At 40.1% G+C, this 22,029-nt stretch overlaps 1 protein-coding gene across 5 annotated transcripts in view; it reads right to left on the bottom strand.

The window, feature by feature from the left end:
* ptprma (protein tyrosine phosphatase receptor type Ma) overlaps window positions 1-22,029 on the bottom strand; it is a 308,366-nt gene that overhangs the window by 64,803 nt on the left and 221,534 nt on the right. For 3 of the 5 annotated variants that reach the window (XM_062991236.1, XM_062991235.1, XM_062991239.1), the window contains exons 12-15: window positions 17,256-17,529; window positions 10,944-10,980; window positions 8,479-8,553; window positions 1,495-1,630 (exon numbers count right to left, since the gene is read on the bottom strand). In XM_062991236.1, coding sequence (XP_062847306.1) covers window positions 1,495-1,630; window positions 8,479-8,553; window positions 10,944-10,980; window positions 17,256-17,529 — 522 coding nt within the window. The remainder of the gene's footprint in view (window positions 1-1,494; window positions 1,631-8,478; window positions 8,554-10,943; window positions 10,981-17,255; window positions 17,530-22,029) is intronic. The other 2 variants (XM_062991238.1, XM_062991237.1) reach the window with 1 other exon arrangement.

A 22,029-nucleotide genomic window follows, 5' to 3' on the forward strand; every position in this document is an offset into this window, starting at 1 on the left:
TTGTTTTTAAAATTCTAAATAAATGAAGTTTAAAAAAGTGCGGAAACTTTCTGAAGAACCCTCCTATATTCTCTGCATGAGAGGAGTAGGGTAAATGAGCTCTGAAAAGCTGTTACTCAAGCAAAAGAGCTGCAGTCAGTTCAGATAGCAGAGATGGAAAGATTAAGAAAGAAAGAGTAACAGGTGAAGCTGTTAGGATACAGTCTGATTTCCCAGTAGGGTCCAGGAATACATATTATCTGCAAACCACTAAGACTGTATATAGCCCTGAGAACTTTGTCTAGTGGTAAATATGAGCTTTTGGGAAAACAGGTCTCTCATTTTAGGTATACAGCCAGTTGGGAATAAAGTTTTGGGTCCAAATTTCAAGTTTATCTCATTCCATTTGCTTTACCCTTGTGACAGTGACTAACACATATTCTCAATCAATAACCAGACCAAACAAAATCTAGTTTCAGTCGATCTTCATCATAATTTCAATCCAATCTCCCTTCATCCCCCATGCCCAATCAAATCCCATTTATTTCTGACCAAACATGCCAAGGTCATTATGCTAAAATCTCCACTTCCAAAGCAAGCCAATGATTTGATGTAATTGCCTATCCTGCTAATTCAGCAAAACAAAGATGTGCGTCTTCAGATGTCTAGCCATTCTATATCTCTCCAGCAAAATCAATAAAGATGAATATCCTCATTCAGAGGAGGTAATGACTGAGATTAAAAACTTATTTCTCTGGCTCACCTCAATTTTAAATTACAGTTGTGCTCCATCCAGAACAGAGGGAGAATAAATAGGTGCTATTCTAAGTCATTAAACATTTGCCTATTCACACATTGTGTTAAAAGCTTTTTTGCTGTGGCTATTATTATAAGAAGCCGTGCTATTAGAAAAAAAGAGTTGCTTTGTGAGGTTTTTTGTGCTGAATTCAGAGAGCTTGGCACCCTAGCAGAGGGTGGGGGCTAATGTAAACTAGCCTGCAGCATCAAGCCCAAGGCCTGGCTCTGAAGACAAAAAACGTGTTCATTAATTTTTCCCTCTTATCTTCCTTCGCTTATTTTTTCTTCTGTATGCGATAAGCTGTAAAATGCTTTCCTATTTCCTGTATCAGTCATTAAAACATGCTCATTTGTCTGAGTATAGCATGAGGAAAAATATGAATATTTAATCACGCATCATATGCTGGTGCCACAGCCAGTTTAATGGTGGTTATCCAAGCAATCAAATCAATTATTCTGTCTTCAGCTGACAAAAGGGTGGGTTTGAGAGTCGAAACACAAACAGTGCTGATTCACTAGAGTTGACTTTCATGTCATGTGCACACAATAACTTGACTTTCATTTGTAATTCTTTGTAGCAGGACTGTTCTGAATGCCTCATCTAACTCACCAAATGCAGTATTTGAAATTTGAACCACAGTACATCACACTTTAAACAGGCAATACAATCAGGTCTGTGTAATATTGACAGAATAGATGATTCGGACTCTTTCTTACCTTTTCTTCATGACCAGTACTACACCCAGGAAGATGATAACGAACAGCAGGATGCCAGCGATGACTCCAGCAATCTTTACTGTATGGTCGGTTTGTTTCTCTGGCTCTACTGCATCTGGTTTTCTGGTTGCTGCCCCTGGAACAAACCATCAAATTGATGCAGTTTTAATCTTTATTTGTGTGATAAATTAATATAAGTAAACAGGATTGGTGGGATTACTGTTTTATTACGTAAAATAAAAAAAAAGCTCTCACAAAAAGAGAAAAGTCATTTTAAGTTCAATCACAGACAGTACCTCATCCATACAAAGCTGGGTGTTCTGGTCCTGTTTCAACTGATGTTGGGCAAGATATTTGGCAACTTGGTAGATATTTATTTATATATTTATTATTTATTAGGATTTTGACGTCTTGTTTTACACACATTGGTTACAATTATGACAGGACAGGTAATCACTGGTTACACAAGATTCAACAGTGAAAGTCTTCTAATGTCAAACACCGTCATGGACAATTTCGTATTTCCAATTCACCCTATTTGCATGTCTTTGGACTGTGGAAGGTAACCAGTGCTCCTGGAGGAAACCCATGCAGACACCGGGAGAACATGCAAACTCCACACAGAAAGAACCCCAACCGCTCCACCTGGGAATCGAACCCAGGACCTTCTTGCTGTGAGGCGACCCACCGAGCCACCGTGCCACCCGGCAACTGGGCAGAAAAGTACTACTACAAGCTACTAGGTTTTTCCATATCCAAATTACCCGATTGTATTTTGCTTTCTCTCTACTGCTGCTGACTTCTACTCCTGCAGATGAAATGTTGGCTCTGGTGTGCTAGCGTGTTTTACCGCTGCACCAAGCAAGCACCCCAAACTTGATTTGCCGCTCTTATTTTAGTTACTAAAAAGTACTTAAATCAATATTTTTGCTTGTTTCCAGTCTAAACAAAGTGATTCCAGCCAATCCCTATTTGGGAGCTCTTGTGTATGAAAGATAAGAATGTTTATCAGCCCAATGAAGAGAGCTGCAGTTTGAATACATTTGGTGATTGGTTTTATGAGGGTCAGAGAAAAGCACATGCTAACCCTTACGCCAAGTTAGTATGAGTTATGTTACAGATGCCACTGTCAGTTGTGGCATCCACATGTGCAGAATATGCAGTAAATAAACAGATGTGATTAAAAAAATTAAATGAATACAATTGTTTTTTTTTCATGCATTTACTCTATATATTTAAGTGTCATCTTCTAAAAGTGACAAATAATTACTCCAACATTGTAATAGAACCTGATATGTCTTGTTTTCTTCACTTGACTAATGAAGGTGCTACATACATAAAGCAGTTATTATAATGTTTCTTATCTGTCTCCTCTCCACCTGAGAGAATGAGATAAACTCATTAACCATGCTTCTCAACTTCCATAGTTTTTGCCTTCATGGGCACAGTAATGCCTCTTCATTGCCTGTGGAAATTAAAATCTAGGTCACACATGTTGAAAGGCAATGTTAAAAAAAAGCAAAAACAAGGCAACGAAGTGAGCCAAAGTAAAAGAGAGGATAACTACTTCTGGCGCCATTTATTTACCAAGTAGGTAGCTACGGCTGATCACACCATGGGCACAGACACTGAATATCTGCTCAAGAGAGATAACCAACACCTCGCAGCACTTAGCCTTTCTGCATCAGTGTTGAACAAGCCTCATATAAGTGGAGGAAAGATAGGTCGAAAGACACACATACTATACATATATGTGTGTATATATGTGTGTATATATATATATATATATATACACACACATATAGGTAGATAAATTGGACAGATGTGGAAAGAGGTGTTCTTTCACAGCAGGAAGTGAGGTGAAGGGAACGTTTTCCTGTTTATTGTATAATGTGATGGCGTGTCAGTTATGAACCAGGTGAAATATTCATTTTCCAGCAAATGAGTAGGGGATGAAAAATAGCTGGGACATGCTGTTCAATTCTACCCTGGCTGCAAAACTATTCCTGCTGCCAGCTCCACTTTTTCAATCAGAGTGTGACAACATCCATCATTTCACCCTGGGCGGCGTGGTTACCTTAGTGATGGATTGTGTCAGAAACCAAGGTCTAATTTTTGGGGAAATATCAGCTTCACCACAAATCACTCCAGGGGGAGTAGGAGGATCTGACAGAGAACTTGTGCATGGGTGTTTAGATGAACATGTGTTTATGTGTCTACAGTTGAAGTCAAAGGTTTAATTACATTTGTGATGGGTGATGTTTGTTGTGGCTGTCTGTAATTGCTTTTGTTTCTTCTTCCTTTTTTAATATCTGATAATTAAAACACTGACTCTGATATTATTCAAACAAATGTGGTTTATGGCACACATTTGACTTTGGGAAGATCATTTTAAAAGGATACCTGTAACCTTGTTTAAGTTGACGTGTGTTTTTGGTCGTTGTCGTTGACTATCGATAGTGACACGTTTTTTGTGATTATTGGATTGGAATAAATCAGATAAATAAAACCTAAACGAGTATTTGTACAGGTGACCTTGGGACCTGTAATTGCTATGAAATGGTTTCAAGCAATGTTCCTGACTAATGGAAATCTATGACCCACTTTGTAAGATCTGTACATAGATCCCTATAGTTTAATAATAGTTATAATAGTAATAGTTTAACATATAATTTTTCTATGATTGTGGCCCATTTAAATGGGTGCAGCAAACATAGCCTACTAAAACAAGGTACAAAATTGTCACTAGGTATAGACAATTATAAATAATTGAATAATTATAAATAAATACATAATTATAATTATAAGGCATGAGAAATGACTACATTGCATTTTAGAACACTCTAAAAAATAAAAATCTTGTTTGATTTGCTGTATGTACAGTCAAATTTGACCAATCATATGTCATATTTAAAAAAAACTTAAAATCATTTATTAACAAAAAAGAAACACTTACAAGTGTATATACAAGTACAGTGTATCACAAAAGTGAGTACACCCCTCACATTTCTGCAAATATTTAAGTATATCTTTTCATGGGACAACACTGACAAAATGACACTTTGACGCAATGAAAAGTAGTCTGTGTGCAGCTTATATAACAGTGTCAATTTATTCTTCCCTCAAAATAACTCAATATACAGCCATTAATGTCTAAACCACCGGCAACAAAAGTGAGTACACCCCTAAGAGACTACACCCCTAAATGTCCAAATTGAGCACTGCTTGTCATTTTCCCTCCAAAATGTCATGTGACTCGTTAGTGTTACTAGGTCTCAGGTGTGCATAGGGAGCAGGTGTGTTCAATTTAGTAGTACAGCTCTCACACTCTCTCATACTGGTCACTGAAAGTTCCAACATGGCACCTCATGGCAAAGAACTCTCTGAGGATCTTAAAAGATGAATTGTTGCGCTACATGAAGATGGCCAAGGCTACAAGAAGATTGCCAACACCCTGAAACTGAGCTGCAGCACAGTGGCCAAGATCATCCAGCATTTTAAAAGAGCAGGGTCCACTCAGAACAGACCTCACGTTGGTCGTCCAAAGAAGCTGAGTGCACGTGCTCAGCGTCACATCCAACTGCTGTCTTTGAAAGATAGGCTCAGGAGTGCTGTCAGCATTGCTGCAGAGATTGAAAAGGTGGGGGGTCAGCCTGTCAGTGCTCAGACCATACGCCGCACACTACATCAAATTGGTCTGCATGGCTGTCACCCCAGAAGGAAGCCTCTTCTGAAGTCTCTACACAAGAAAGCCCGCAAACAGTTTGCTGAAGACATGTCAACAAAGGACATGGATTACTGGAACCATGTCCTATGGTCTGATGAGACCAAGATTAATTTGTTTGGTTCAGATGGTCTCAAGCATGTGTGGCGGCAATCAGGTGAGGAGTACAAAGATAAGTGTGTCATGCCTACAGTCAAGCATGGTGGTGGGAATGCCATGGTCTGGGGCTGCATGAGTGCAGCAGGTGTTGGGGAGTTACATTTCATTGAGGGACACATGAACTCCAATATGTACTGTGAAATACTGAAGCAGAGCATGATCCACTCCCTCCGGAAACTGGGTCGCAGGGCAGTGTTCCAGCATGATAATGACCCCAAACACACCTCTAAGACGACCACTGCTTTATTGAAGAGGCTGAGGGTAAAGGTGATGGACTGGCCAAGCACGTCTCCAGACCTAAACCCAATAGAACATCTTTGGGGCATCCTCAAGCGGAAGGTGGAGGAGCGCAAAGTCTCGAATATCCGCCAGCTCCGTGATGTCGTCATGGAGGAGTGGAAAAGCATTCCAGTGGCAACCTGTGAAGCTCTGGTAAACTCCATGCCCAGGAGAGTTAAGGCAGTTCTGGGAAATAATGGTGGCCACACAAAATATTGACACTTCAGGAACTTTCACTAAGGGGTGTACTCACTTTTGTTGCCGGTGGTTTAGACATTAATGGCTGTATATTGAGTTATTTTGAGGGAAGAATAAATTTACACTGTTATATAAGCTGCACACAGACTACTTTTCATTGTGTCAAAGTGTCATTTTGTCAGTGTTGTCCCATGAAAAGATATACTTAAATATCTGCAGAAATGTGAGGGGTGTACTCACTTTTGTGATACACTGTATATACATCTCTATTTAATTTAAATGCATTGCACGATTAGGCAATCTCTTCTTTTCTTCTGTATCATTCTGAAAGATATTTTTATAATATACATTACATATAAGGTTTAAAGTAAGAGTTATCTAGCCTTGCATTTATCCCTCAGGCACCCAGGTCATGGATTAAATTATGTTGATTTATAGGAGGATTTATAGGACAACAGTGCAAACAAACCCTTCTCGTTGACACAATGTCAAAACACTCACGTCCGTTCTGTGGACGCTTTGCTCACCACCCTGGCGCACCATTTGCCAGGTCATTGTATTTCTTTCAACGATCAGCCCACAGAAAGTTTCCATCTAACATGTCTCTGTTGAGGCTGGTAAATATTTAAATGTAATGTTCTGACAACTGGGTGAATTCAATAGCCCTGCTCCAAAAAGCAATGAGATTCACACGGCCTTGTGGCGCTGTATTGATTTCCTTTTTCCACCTCTGCTGGAAAACGTATTCCAACCCTGAATAAAAATCACCAGATGACTCTCTTTAAAGCACACAATGATGCAAAAAAAGAACAGCAGGGCTAATTTAATATATGCTGACCTTCTCCATTAGATAAATATTAAATAAACAGTGTGGCCTACAGTGAGGTGTTCTGTTGGCAGGAAGACACCTCATACAACTTGCAAAAACTTGCAAAAACAACGGAATCAATAACATGCAGAAGAGAAAATCACAAACAGAACAAAAACAAAGTACATTTATGCTACATAATACAACAATTTAAGCTTAATGTTTAAACAAAACATACTATACATGTTAAAGGCTGGGAAACAACTTTCTTTTTCCATTTCCTTTTCCACAACCAAAACGTACTTGTTTTTACTTGGCTTAACCAAGTATTACTCTTCTTATTATTACATTTTACATCTTTAAATTTACACTTCAGACAACTAGGTATCAGATAAAAAAAACTAATACAAAACCCAAACATTTATGTAACGAAAGGGTTGAGAGCCAAATACACTCAAGCCACTCTATGACCAAGGACAGAGCTGTATGGTCAGATTTGACTTTTTTGGACTTGCAGCTCACATATAGTCATACCACATCATTAAGCTGTACTTGCTCGCTGTAGCCATTAAAACAAATCACACAGTAATGTACAGCATTACAGACATCAGCAAAATATTCTTACACCAATTGCTTAATATGTGATAACTCTACTAGAGAGGTATCCCTTGTAGGCCATAGACCTTATATATAGGCCTGTAAGTGAAGAGATGGGAAAACCTTTTGGATGGACAACCATCTCTGCAGCTTCATAAATACTGGCCTTTATATCAGAATTTCCAAGATGGAAGTCAAAGGTATCTCACAGCACATGTATATGTTTATATGACAAATGGAGTGGCTTTGGGGCAAGTCTCTAAGTGCAATGAAACCCAATGAAACCCAATGAAAGCCCAGACTTGAACCCCATCAGTGAATAGACCTCAAGATGTCAGTTTACAGACAATTGCTATCCAATATGACAGAGTTTGAAAATATTTGACATAAAGAAGGGGATAAACTGCCCAATTCCAAGTGTGCAAAGTTTGTTTGTTTGTTTATTAGGATTTTAACATCATGTTTTACACTTTTGGTTACATTCATGACACTCTTATCACACAAGGTTCATCAAGGTTCATCACTTCACAAGGTTATATGGAACACAGTCGGACAATTTTGTATCTCCAGTTCTCCTCACTTGCACGTCTTTGGACTGTGGGAGGAAACTGGAGCACCAGGAGTAAACCCACGCAGACACAGGGAGAACATGCAAACTCCACACAGAATGGACCCGGACCACCCCACCTGGGGATTGAACCCAGGACCATCTTGCTGTGAGGCTACAGTGCTACCCACTTAGCCGCCGTGCTGCCCGTGCAAAGTTTGTAGAGATGTAATTATGAAGCCTAAGGGGCTTCTACAAATACTGAATGAAATATGTGAATAAAAGATTCTAATTTGTACTTTTTAAAAAAAAATCACATTATTATGAATTGTTAGGTGAAGATTGATGGGTAAGAACAGCAATCATATGCATTGATCAAATCCACAACACAATAACTTGTGCAAAACGTCAAGAGGTCTATGGTACAATATATGTATTTAAAAGGAAAAAACATCTGAATTTGAGACATTTAAGGTAAGTTAATGTTGTTAAACTCATTAGGCAGTACATACACATAATAAAAATTCAATTATTTTTAGTGTGTACAAAGAAAGATCATCTAGAATCCTTTGGCAGTATGCGCGCACACACACACACACAGAGTTAATACAAAGTATAGTTTAGTAACAGACACAAAGAGCAGAGAAGAAGCCGGACAGAGGGAGGTCTGACCTGTTAGCTGGCTGTCCCCTGCGGCGGGTGCGATGCGTACGTACGGCGTGGTGAGCTGGGTCACAATAATGGCGGCTAAGACAAGAGTTCCAGGTGAACATGCACAGAGGAGAAAGATAGAGAAAGAAAGAAGTGCAGGCTGAAGCCAGAGGTTGGCTAAATTGAATCTTTAGTTATAGTGATATGTAAACAAAAGACAAGACAAGCCTGTTGTTATTCAACACATTCTATATTTACTGCATTAACAAGTGCAGCCTGTATGTTTTTGAGCTTTTGTAGTTTTCAGCATTTTTTCCTCTATACTGATTGTGCCACTTGGTACTTATTTGCTGTGCCCCTTGAGAATCACGGCGACCAAGAGCATTTAGCAAGCAAATTAGCAGATGCTAGACGAAAAAAACATCAACATCTCAGTTGAGACCTCATCTTAATGCCATAAACTTAGAATAAAAAAGTAGAAAACCAATCTCTTGTAATCTTCGCGGTCGGGAGAGGAGTATTTAGATGCATTAGCTGTCTGCGTCTGTCTTGGAAAATAAAGTGAAAAGGCGCTCATTTGCATAGCACAGACATGGCACCATTAAGAAAGATGGCATGTAGTAAGGAAAATAGATTATCTACCATCTGTGCTCAATTAAATTCCAAACGTTGTGCAGGCTAGCGCCGAGATGAGCCTGTGGCTTGCTAAGTGCCTTCCGTGTTTGCAAATGGGCCACGGGAGGTCAGGAATGCACCGCTGCCAAATGGTTCCGGGACCCAAAATAAAATGTTTCAGTTTTCAGAGGAGCCATATTCCATCTGTCACGAGGAACCGTGTATCGCCGACAACACCGTGAAACTTTGCTCCAGCGATGTGCTGGGGAGGGCTATTATTTAGGACTAGACTGGGCTTACGGTAATTCTGGTTCTGTTACTTTACATTATTAAACCATCATCCAAGCCAGATATTTATATTTATATTTACATTTTCTGCATTCGGCAGACGCCTTTATCCAACGTGACTTACAGTACTGTGACAGTATATATTGTCTAAGCAATTGAGGGTTAAGGGTCTTGCTCAAGGGCCCAACAGTGGCAACCTGGCAGAAATGGGGCTTGAACCAGCAACCTTTTGATTACTAGTTCAGTACCTTAACTGCAAGGCTACAACTGCCCTAGTTATAAGTAAATAAAACTATTTTTGTCTTCTGGCAACCTGCTGAAAAAGATGGCCACCTTTTTTACTTTCTTTAATATTTTATAGTTAGAACTAGATTTTATAGTTATAGCATTAGCATTATAGCATTCGCCCTGAATTAAATGTCATAGCAAAGAGAATGCTTTAAAACAATAATCCACAATATATACACTGATCAGCCATAACATTAAAACCACCTCCTTGTTTCTACACACACTGTCCATTTTATCAGCTCCACTTACCATATAGAAGCACTTTGTAGTTCTACAATTACTGACTGTAGTCCATCTGTTTCTCTGCATGCTTTGTTAGCCCCCTTTCATGCTGTTCTTCAATGGTCAGGACCCCCACAGGACCACCACAGAGCAGTAATTATTTAGGTGGTGGATCATTCTCAGCACTGCAGTGACACTGACATGGTGGTGGTGTGTTAGTGTGTGTTGTGCTGGTATGAGTGGATCAGACACAGCAGTGCTGCTGGAGTTTTTAAATACTGTGTCCACTCACTGTCCACTCTATTAGACACTCCTCCCTAGTTGGTTCACCTTGTAGATGTAAAGTCAGAGACGATCGCTCATCTATTGCTGCTGTTTGAGTTGGTCATCTTCTAGACCGTCATCAGTAAACACAGGACGCTGCCCACGGGGTGCTGTTGGCTGAATATTTTTGGTTGGTGGACTATTCTTAGTCCAGCAGGGACAGTGAGGTGTTTAAAAACTCCAGCAGCGCTGATGTGTCTTATCTCATACCAGCACAACACACACTAACACACCACCACCATGTCAGTGTCACTGCAGTGTTGGGAATGATCCACCCCCAAATAATACCTGCTCTGTAGTGGTCCTGGAAGAGTCCTGACTATTGAAGAACAGCATGAAAGGGGGCTAACAAAGCATGCAGAGAAACAGATGGACTACAGTCAGTAATTGTAGAACTACAAAGTGCTTCTATATGGTAAGTGGAGCTGATAAAATGGACAGTGTGTGTAGAAACAAGGAGGTGGTTTTAATGTTATGGCTGGTAAATGTGAGTTTATGGCCTGTGTGCTACTTTTGTGGCATGTTGTATCAGCATAATAAAGATTAGTAATGAAATTCATTTTTATTTTGTTAATAGGCGTTAGATATTCGACAAACTGTCATTTACAAGCTTCTGTTAGCTTAAGAGAGGCACAACAGAACAAATCTGCATTACCGAGGTTTTGTTGCAAGCATGCCAAAATATTCAGGAGTTGTTATACACATTTGGGAGCAAATATCAATCAACATATGAGAAGTGTTAACCTTACCTTTAGTGGCAACACGGACACAGTCGATTTTGGTCTCCTGTGAGTGTGAGAGAGAGAGACACAGAGAGAGAGTGTGAGAGTGAAAAAAGGAAAGTGAATATGACAGTAAGTGAGAAAAAGAGACAGAGAAACAGAGAGAGAAATATACAGAAGGTGAAAGTGAGGAAAGACACAAAGAGAAAAAGAGAAACATTATTTTTTGGCATCACATTAGCTGTCATGGCTGTTACTGAGCCTGTGTATTTCAGTTGACTTTCTTGGAATCCGCTGACAATAAGACAGAAAAGCCAGTAAAGAAACAGAAGAGTAAACTGGTGCACGCTACATTGGATGGATTTTGTATGGTTCACTGGCCTATTCCAGGGCATAGTGGTACAATTGAGGCTGCAGAGCATCAGGGTTCTTTCAAACCTTGTTCCCAGTCAGTCAATGTTGTGTGCTTTCTGTGTCTAGGTGGCTTTCCTTTAAATATTTCAGCTTCCTCCCATCTTTTAAAAGCATTAGAAGGTAAACTGGCTGCTCATATTGTCCCCAAGGATATGCTCATATGTGTCGCCCTCTAAAGCAGGGTTTTTGAAACCCTGGGTCGCGTGGCAAAAAATGGGTCATAAAAGGCACATAAACATAAACTGAAACTTGAATGCGGAAGCCCCCTTGTAAAGGAAATAAGATGCATTTTTTGTGCATAAAATAATACATCATGGACAAAATGTGGCTCGCTTGAAAAGTAATTTGAAAAACCCTGCTCTAAAGGATTGGAGCCCTGTCCAGGGTGTGTTTCTGCCTGAAAGTGTTGGCACCCACACTGCCCATTCTGGAAGTGCCTGATATCAGGATTTGAAAGAATGATCACCCAAAGACAGGGCAGATATACCCAACATTTCAAAAAATACATTTTTCTTTACATTCAACCCCCCAATTTTTTCCCCTAATCTAGTCGTATCCAATTACCCTGATTGCATTATGCTTCACCTCTACCGATACAACCCTCCACTGCTGACTGAGGAGCTTCGCAACTGACACCATCACATGGTCGGTACTGCACCTTTTCACCTGCACGAGGCGAGTTCATATGCGGATCAGCCTTGTGCACAGAGAGCCACACCCTGATCAGCATTATTCCCCAACTCTGTGCAAGCGCTATCAATCAGCAGAGGTCGTAATTGCACCAGTTATGAGGAACCCTGGTCCGACTCATCCCACCGTGAACAACAGCCAATCGTTGTTCATGTGGCCGTCCAGCCCATCCGGATGGCAAAGCTGAGATTAGATTTGAAATCCCAGCTCTGGTGTGCTAGCGTATTTTACTGCTGCGTCACCTGAGCGGCCTTGTCTTCACATTTTGAAGTTTATGTGCTGAAGTAGTGAAGTTCTTCCATGATACCTTTTAATTCCAGAGATTTCCTGTCCTCTAATAAAGACCAATGATAAATCAATAGACAGTATTTGTCATAGTCACACCAACTACACAATCTCTCAATTGAGGACTCCAATAACCCAATTTTTTCAGCAATCTGTGTTTAATAGCACAGCTGAGAAGCACTGAATGAAGAAGCAAATTCAAAATTCAGTGGAGTGTAGTAAAGCAGTTGGAGCCAGCATAGCTGAAGCCAAGAACTGTCTCATCTCTAGAAGTGGAAGTGTATTCAATAAAGTACAGCTGTGTAAAAGTGGTTGGAGAGGAGCGTCTTTCCCAGAAGTATTTGTAACATTAAAATTCAGTCTAGTTCTTTTCTTAAGTTTTGAAAGCAAGATAACATAAAAGACTTTTTCAGAACCCAAAGCAGGGTGGCATACCGAGTCATTCAGCATTCATTGTCTTACACAACAGGAACAAACAAAAAGAAAGTCAGGACATGAATATTCACAAGGCGGCGAGTGACGGAAGAGCTGGTTTTAATCCCTTCGGCTTTATTACAGCAAAATGCACTCATGAAGCCTGCTGCATAATTGAAAAGATGGCAAATTAAACTACAGGGCTGTGAATTATTGAGGACAGTTGCAAAATGAGGAGGAGCAGGTCTGACAGTGTGCAGGGCCACGAGTTCAGATCAGCAACAACACAGGCTGCTCCATTTCACAACTTACACCAGCGGTGGGTTCAGATTAGACTAGTACTGGGATGTAAGGATGCACAAATCAGACTGGTCCTGATTGTGGTCATCTTTACATGTTACCACCACAGAAACCGGAACTCAGGAACTATGGACACATTTTTACTGTAGGGAACAGGGATGTTTTATGCTTCTGGGCTGAAGCTCCAACAATACTTTTAGATCTTTAAGCAAAATAGGTAACTTCATAGAGAACTTCATAGGTAGTTCTAGACTAGCGGTTAAGGCACTGGACTAGTAATCAGAAGGTTGCTAGTTCAAGCAGCCTAGCGGTTAAGGTACTGGACTAGTAATTAGAAGGTTACTGGTTCAAACCCCACCCCTGCCAGATTGCTGCTGTTGGGCCCTTGAGCAAGGCCCTTAACCCTCAATTGCTCAGACTGTATCCTATACTGTAAGTTGCCTTGGATAAGGCGTCTGCTAAATGCTGAAAATGTAAATGTAGACCAGGAACTATCGGGCATTTTTAGATCTTAGAAATAAAAGCATAATAGGTAACTTCACATAGACCAGGAACTATTTGGGCATACCTTGCAAGCTAGCTTTACAGAATAACGAACCTTTTTTTCTCTCCCTTGCATAATTTGGACTTTTTCAAAATATGCTTTATGACAGGCGCACCATAGCAAGGCTGGAAAAATGAGATCATCTTTTGTAAAAAAAGTAAAGTAACTTTTTTAGATAATTACTAACTGTAACATAACTGTAACATTTTTGTTGAGATGTACCTTTAGAGCTCAATAGTGACCGGTCACTTTTTTTTAGAGCCCCTGTTTCCAAAATCAAAACAAATATTTGCAGAACTCCAAAAGAAAAAGAGTTCAAGGTTGATAATTCTGGCACCCAGGTGGTGCAGCGGGATATCCTGCTAGCACACCAGCACCAAGATTCTGAACTCCTCGGTTCGAAACTCGGTGTTGCCACCAGTCGGCTGGGCGCCATCTAGCGGGCATAATTGTCAGTGCTTGCAGCAGATGCGTTTCTGCTAGGGCGAGATGACCAGACTATGTGGGTGCGGTCTTCAAACGCTGTGTAAGGACCCTGATTGGCAGATAGAGAGGCGCCTGTGCAGAGTGCATAGATGAAAAAGAGTTCCATTGAGGGCCGAGCGTGGGTCGGAGGAGGCGTGAGCAGCAATGTACTCACCTCGACTGCAATCAGGGATCCCCCAGCAGCGGAAGACATATTGACTATGCTAAAACTGGAAGAAAATGCATAAATAAAATAAAAAAAAAAAGGTTGATAATTCTGATCTGAATACCTAATTTGGCACAGATTTTATGTCGGCTGCCCTTTCTAATGCAACCCGGCTTTTTTTTCTCTGGGCTTGGGATCAGCACTGAGAGGTGCACCTCCCAATGGCTAGGCTGTTTTTACATTTGATCTTTATATTTATGGTTTTAGCTTGTCTGAGTGTGGGACTCTGTTCAGGGCCACAATATCTGATTACATGGTTACAATAATGTCTCTGATTGGAAGTTTTTTGCTTTTTTATGTGCATAGGATTTTGTAGCTGTAATTTCAAATGTGGTTTTTATGAGAATAATAGAATAAAATTTACTACTTTGTTAAAACATTCTAATATCTCAGAGTTTACAAATTGTTGCATAAATGTTTGGTGTCTGTTAGACAGGACAAAGAAATTTGATGTTACTAAAAACAAGTGTATTTACAATAGAATTTTAGCTGTATAGACTCTTTCCTTAGTGGATTTCTCTTTATTGTTGCTTTGGCTTCACAATGTTCATTTAAAACACAACTACGAGCTGGTTAGCTAAATTGTTAGCCTCAGTCATCAGTTAGCTCACGCTTGGCATCGTTATTTCTCAGTTTCCTAGCAACCGTGACTTAGCCACTTGAATAGTAAGCATATTGTTTTTGCCCTGCCTTGTTCCCTATTTGTATTCAACTATTCTGTAGATGCTGAACTACCTCTCTGCGTTCACCTCTCTTGCTAAAATTGGGCCTTCTACCAATCAGTCGAGGGTCAAATGGCACCTGGGTGCGAGTGTTTTTCAGGAGCGACCGGTGACTCTTTGTAGCAGAGGCACGGACCTGTGAGATTGCCAGCAATTTGTTCGGAGCTGCCTTCTTTCTGAAATGTCACGGCTGTAACAATCACTTGAACACGCGGGTACACACAAGCACAACCGTGACTGATTTTTTTCAGCATGGTGAGTTCTCACTATACCCTATTAAAGCCAAACACAGTGGCAAAACATCCACTCTTCCAGAGAAAGTCATTAAGGAGGGATACGCACCTGCATGGCCCATAAGGTGGGCAGCAAATAACACATACACACACACTTACACACGCTCTGCAGGTCGAACTCATCCAATTAGCAATGGTAAATTATCTAATGGCCTGAGCCCCACTCTGTCACTGGCATTGGAATAAAGGATTGGCTTTTCATTATGGTCAATTTGCATATAAAAGGAGAGATGGCTGATCATTCTAATTTCCAATTAAACTGAAGTGTTAATAATACATTCCTGAATGGTGGCCTTAAACAGCACTGAACAGCTCACTTGTAAAGCTTTCTGTTTTAATGACAGTTAGGTTTCATCCTCCTTCACCGGTACCACTGTCTGGTAAATAAAATGTACATGTTACTTTTAAACCAAAACATGCATTATTTCCTAACTGAGCATTTTACTCACCTGAGTAACTGTTATGTTTTACACTTTAGTTACATTCATGACAGGACAGGTAAATACTGGTTACACAAGATTCATCAGTACAAGTCTATCTCTTTTAATGTCAAAGAAATTAATTTAAAGGAATCTCTTGTGATGTCACAGAAATCAATCTTGGGAGATCTCTTGTGATGTCACAGAAATTAATCTTGGGAGATCTCTTGTGATGTCACAGAAATCAATTTTGGGAGAACCTTATGATGTCACAGAAATAAATTTGAGGAGATCTCTTTTGAATTCACTGAAATCAGTTTATGGAGAACTCTTGTGATGAATTTGGGAAGATCTCTTGTGATGTCACAGAAATTATTTTTTGGAGATCTCTTGTGATGTCACAGCAATCAATTTTGGAAGATCTCTTGTGATCACTTTGGGAAGAAATCTATTTTGGGAGATCTCTTGAGACATCACAGAAATCAGTTTTGGGAAATCTCTTGTGATGTCACAGAAATCAATTTGGGAGATCACGTGTGATGTCGGAAATCAGTTTTTGGAGAACTCTTGTGATGTCACAGAAATCAAATTTGGAGGATCTCTTGTGATCACTTTGGGAAGATCTGTTATGATGTCACAAAAATTAATTTTGGGAGATCTCTTGTGATGTCACAGAAATCAAATTTGGAGGATCTCTTGTGATCACTTTGGGAAGATCTGTTATGATGTCACAAAAATTAATTTTGGGAGATCTCTTGTGATGTCCCAGAAATCAATCTTGGGAGATCTCTTGTGATGTCACAGAAATCAATTTTGGGAGAACTTTTGTGATGTCACAGAAATAAATTTGGGGAGATCTCTTTTGATGTCACAAAAATCAGTTTTGGGAGATCTCTTGTGATGTCACAGAAATCAATTTGGGAGATCTCTTGTGATGTCACAGAAATCAGTTTTTGGAGAAATCTTGTGATGATACAGAAATCAATTTGGGAAGATCTCTTGTGATCAATTTGGGAAGATCTCTTGTGATCAATTTGGGAAGATCGCTTGTGATCACTTTGGGAAGATCTCTTATGATGTCACAAAAATTAATTTTGGGAGATCTCTTGTGATGTCACAGAAATTAATTTTAAAGTACCTACAGCCTACAGTAGGTCTTTGAGAATGGACACATTTGATTCGCCCACCTCAAAAGGTTAACAGATAGCAACTACAAATGATTACAATTCAGTTGTATAAGTAGATCCCAAAGAAGTAAACCCACGTGAGGAAGCTCCTACCACCAGTTCACCAGAAATAAACCCACTACATCAACCAAACTCAGAAAACACCAAGAGTTATAACTTCATCAAGGATTCATCAGTTTCCAATGAGCAAGAACACAATACCTTCTGTCATCCTTACTGAGGAATTATATCATAACCCGTGTCAAGGGGGTCCAAGAAAAATTTTTGAACATGGGGGTCTAAAAGAGAAAAAGGTTGAGAACTGCTGGTCTACATGTTAATCATGCTCATACACACTTTCACCCTGATCTATAACACTCATCGTGCTTCTTCATACTCACCCCATTGGCCTTGCTGACAGCCTGATAGTAGATGCTGTAGCTCTTATGGGGAAGCAGAGGGGGGTTCCAATAGCCCTCATAGGTCTTGTTGTCTCCAACAGTGAAAGCCGGAAAGTTGTGAATCCGAGAGGCTGGGAATTCAGCAGAGAAGTAATACGGTGAACTGAGCATGGTCGCATTCTGGAAGTGGATGGGGATTGGGTAACAGCGCAGAATCTCGGCAGCTCGCTGTGTCCGGCGTGGACGCTCTTCCTCCACCACTACCTGATATACACTGAGGAAAACATAACAGAAGAGATGTGGAGTTACATCAAGATACTTAATAAGTGCAGTTTACAAAAAGACATTTTACGTAGTTTATACCAAGATCAGGACTTTATAACTGTAGAGCGTTTATTTATTTATCATTTTATCATCATAAAATCTCCCTCATATTCAAATTTAGCAGACACAATAATTTATTTAACATTATTCAAACAGCACCACCAGTGTCACTGCTTGTACATATTAAAGCAGTTATTTATCATATTTATTTATTTTACAGAACATACATTCATACAGGCTAAACTGCTTATCAGATTTTATATTAGCCAGTTTATTCCACGTAATGAGAGTCTTAGGTCAAAATGATTGTTTTTTATTTTGTTTATGCATATTCTCCCTTTTAGCGCGTCCAATTGCCCAATTCCATCATGCTTCCTCTCCACCAATGCCGATCCCTGCTCTGATTGAGGAGAACGAAGCTAACACACGCCCCCTCCGACACGTGGGCAGCATGCCGTATGCATCTTATCACCTACACTTTGACGAGTGCAGTGCAGCTCAGTGTTGTGTACGGAGAGACACACCCTGAGAGCACTCTTTTCTCATCTCTGTGCAAGCGCCATCAATCAGCCAGCAGAGGTCGTAATTGCACCAGTCATGAGAGAGAGACCCCATCCGGCTTAGTCCCGCCCATAACTAAACCACAGGCCAATCGTTGTTCATGTATTCGAGATCCCAGCACTGGTTCCAGCGTGTGTTTTTACCCCTGCGCCACCTGAGCGGCCAAAATGATTGGCATTTTAAGGTCATGTGACTACAAAGGAAGTCTTTACAGGGCTGCATGATTTTACACATTAAAGTCCTGGTACACGACGATGTGCCGTGCGCATGCAGTAAATTTTGTGACACTTGAGTTTACTTCTCAGGTGAGTCTTCTCTTATAACCCTGCTTAACAGTGCATTGACTGATTTGTAAAGGATTTGGCATAACAAACTCATTATGGGCCTGAAAAAGCTGAGGCAAAAGAAACATGCCACTACATCCAGCCTGTAGGTCAGTCTACTGCTAAAAGAACAATGACATACTGGTTGTTTCATAACCATTGGAGAACATTAACCAGTGTTCCTTCAAATCTACCTAGAAATGAATAAAACAAATATGATTTTATGTTTTTACTATCCAGCTTTCCTAAAAATGCATACTGCATCATGTTTCCCCCATAATGGCAAATTATTGGGACTATTATGCCAAAGCTTAAAGAACCACAAGACGAAAGACATGATGTGAGCTAATGAGCACCATACACTAACAAGACAATACATCACACAGATGTGTTCGCCAGCAAATCTGTTAGCCGAAGCCAGTAGTGGAAATAGTACTGGCATTAGCCAAAAGTCTTCCCATGGTAGAGTCCGGGAAACTTTCATTAACTTGCTACAGCCTGAAACCTTGGATGAGTAAAGAAAAGCTGTCTGCTTTCTAATTTAAAGCACATATATCAGAGAGCTAAAACCCATCTATAGAAAGGATTTAAACAGCACGAAATAAAAGCTGCTGGTATGAGAGACAGTGGTCCTGTGTTTATAATTCAGATATTAAACTGCAGACAACAGTCACAGTGGAGAGTGTCTAAATGTGATATAAATAAGGACAAACTAAAATTAACTAATTGTAATCTGAAGAAAGCTAAAATCATGGTCAACAGGGTAAGACCAGCTTGTACTTTTTCTCAGCAATAAAGAGAGAAGATGGTAAACTCAAAATGGTGGATGTATAATGGGTTAATTCACTTAGAGGATCTAAAGTCTGAGCCCAAAAGCCTGGTCCTTCCTTCTCCAATAGCCAGGATATTGGCTAGTGCTTAGATGTTAAGACAAATGAAATAGAGGTGAATCTGTAGGCTGGTTGGACCGGAGGTCTTCTTATTGGAAGCAGACAGAAAGCAAAAGGTGAAGAGAACTTTAGTGGAGCCGTGAATAACACCAAAATTTTCTCACAGGCTCAAGTAAAAAAAACAATAAAAGTTTAAAGAGACCAGGCCTTCATTTTATCTTCTATTTACCATTTCAAAAAACTCAATGCCCATATAAAAATGTACTCAAGGAAGTCTGACTTACATACATTTCAGCAGAGCCAAACATTAAGAAATTCTAAAATGTCTAGGATATAACTTTTCACTAAAGTGTTGTGCTGGTTAGATGATTTGTAATGAAAATTTGTTTTAAATTGTTACAGTCAAGTCACGACCACGACCACAATCATCATCATAACAACCATTAAGCAAATATCTTTTAATTCTAGAAAACTGTAGCATTGATGTCAAGGTACAATAAAACTATTCTGGAATTCCAATACTTGAGATCCCAATACCTTTCTAAAACAGTTTCTTCTCTCTTCATTTCTCACCCATCTATATTAGTTTGTTTGTTTAGGATTTTAACGTCATGTTTTACACTTTAGTTACATTCATGACAGGAACAGTAGTTATTCATTGCACGATTCATCAGTTCACAAGGTTACATCGAACACAGTCATGGACAATTTAGTCTCTCCAATTCACCTCACTTGCATGTCTTTGGACTGTGGGAGGAAACCGGAGTACCCGGAGGAAACCCACTTGGACACGGGGAGAACATGCAAACTCCACACAGAAAGGACCTGGACTGCCCCACCTGGGGATTGAACCCAGGACCTTCTTGCTGTGAGACGACAGTGCTACCCACTCAGCCACCGTGCCGCCCCTCTATATTAGTAAAATAACATTTTACCCCCTTTTTCTCCTAACTTAGCATAGCCAATCCGTTGTTGGGGAACCTGACGGTATTCAAGAAGGCTGTATATTTGCCTGACACACACTCCCTCCGATGTGTGTGCAGTCCACCAATCCCTTCTTATTCACCCATACTTTGGTGGATTTGAGCATGAAGTTGGCTTTGTGTACGGAGAGCCACGCCCGGATCTCTGCGCTCCTCCACTCCTCCTCCAGACGCCCTGGGCAACCAAGGGGTTTACACAGCATTGATAACCCCACTCCTTAGTCTGGACTTTCCCAACCAGCAGACTGGAAGCCAATTTTGTCTCCTGCAGTCATTAACCAATTATGCCTGCTAGAGGCCACCCAGCCGAACGGTAGCAGAGCTGAGATTCAAACCCAAAAGCTCAGAGTAAAATAACAATTCTGATTCATTTCAAATTTGTTATAGGTTTGGAATGGCACTGTTAAATACAGACTCATGGACCATTAAAAGAATCATGTTGCTCTTTCAGTGTTTAGTGCCACAAAGCCGCATGCATGCTCATTAATGATACAATTTGATATTAGAAAATATGACATACAGGGAGTAAAGCAATATGAAGTTAATTACCATCCTGCATTAAAAAGAACAAAGGTCAGATCAGGAACTGTGTTGGCAAGCAATTAAGCTGATCGTACAACATAGAGAGAGCCAGTAACATCAAGGACAGTAGTGTTTTTTCTGCTTCTAGGGCATCTTTAAAGGCCAGTCATGACTTCCGAGCCCATCTCACTGATGATTTACAGCTGTTCTGCCCCAAAGAGTGGCTAATAGCATGTCTAGCCTTCTGAATCAGAGTGATTGTAGTAAATGTACATGTAGTAAGATTGAATGAAAAACATAAAAATGAAAATGCATTCAATGTAGACAAACAATGTACTGCAATGGTAAAGATTTAGCTAAAATAAAAAAGGTTATAAAATAGTGAGGCATAAAATTTACTGCAGTTTAAACAGCGTGGCTATGTACCTACTTTGAAGACACATATATTTTAATTTACACAACACAGATAAGCTTAGTGTTTTCTGTAAGTGCAAAACTGCACTTGTTTAAAAACAGTCAAGCTAGATGTTAAACTTCATACAATATTGATCATGTAACCGTACTTAAAAGACATTCAATTATTCATTCATTCAATCATTTATTTATTATTTTTCTTCAGTAACCACTTTCCTTATGCCAGGGTTACTGGGAATCTACAGTCTATCCTGGAATACATTATGAACATGATACCAATCTATTACAGGCCATCACACACTAATTTCTTTACTAATTTACCGCCACTCACTCCTTACAGTGACAAATTCACCTATAACCGATAAGAATGTTAGAAGAACATGGCAAACTCTACATAGTTAGAAGATAAAGATAGAGCTTTAGAGACTCTGGTGTCTGCACAGACATGATTGGCTACGTCTGACAATGGATGGTCAAAGCCATGTGGTGAATTGTGACCTGTCCGGGGCATTCCTGCCTTGCGAGCCTGTATTAACAAATCCTTCACAATCCTTCCCAGCATAAAGCGGTTGACAAAAATGAAATGAATGTACACTATTTTTAAGACAGGTGGCACGGTGGCTCGGTGGATAGCACTGTCACCTCACAGCAAGAAGGTCCTGGGTTCGATCCCAAGGCGGGGCGGTCTGGGTCCTTTCTGTGCGGAGTTTGCATGTTCTCCTTGTGTCTGCGGGGGTTTTCTTCCGGGAGCTCCGGT

This window comes from Trichomycterus rosablanca, chromosome 3, assembly GCF_030014385.1.
Source record: "Trichomycterus rosablanca isolate fTriRos1 chromosome 3, fTriRos1.hap1, whole genome shotgun sequence".
NCBI classification, from domain to species: Eukaryota; Metazoa; Chordata; class Actinopteri; order Siluriformes; family Trichomycteridae; genus Trichomycterus; species Trichomycterus rosablanca.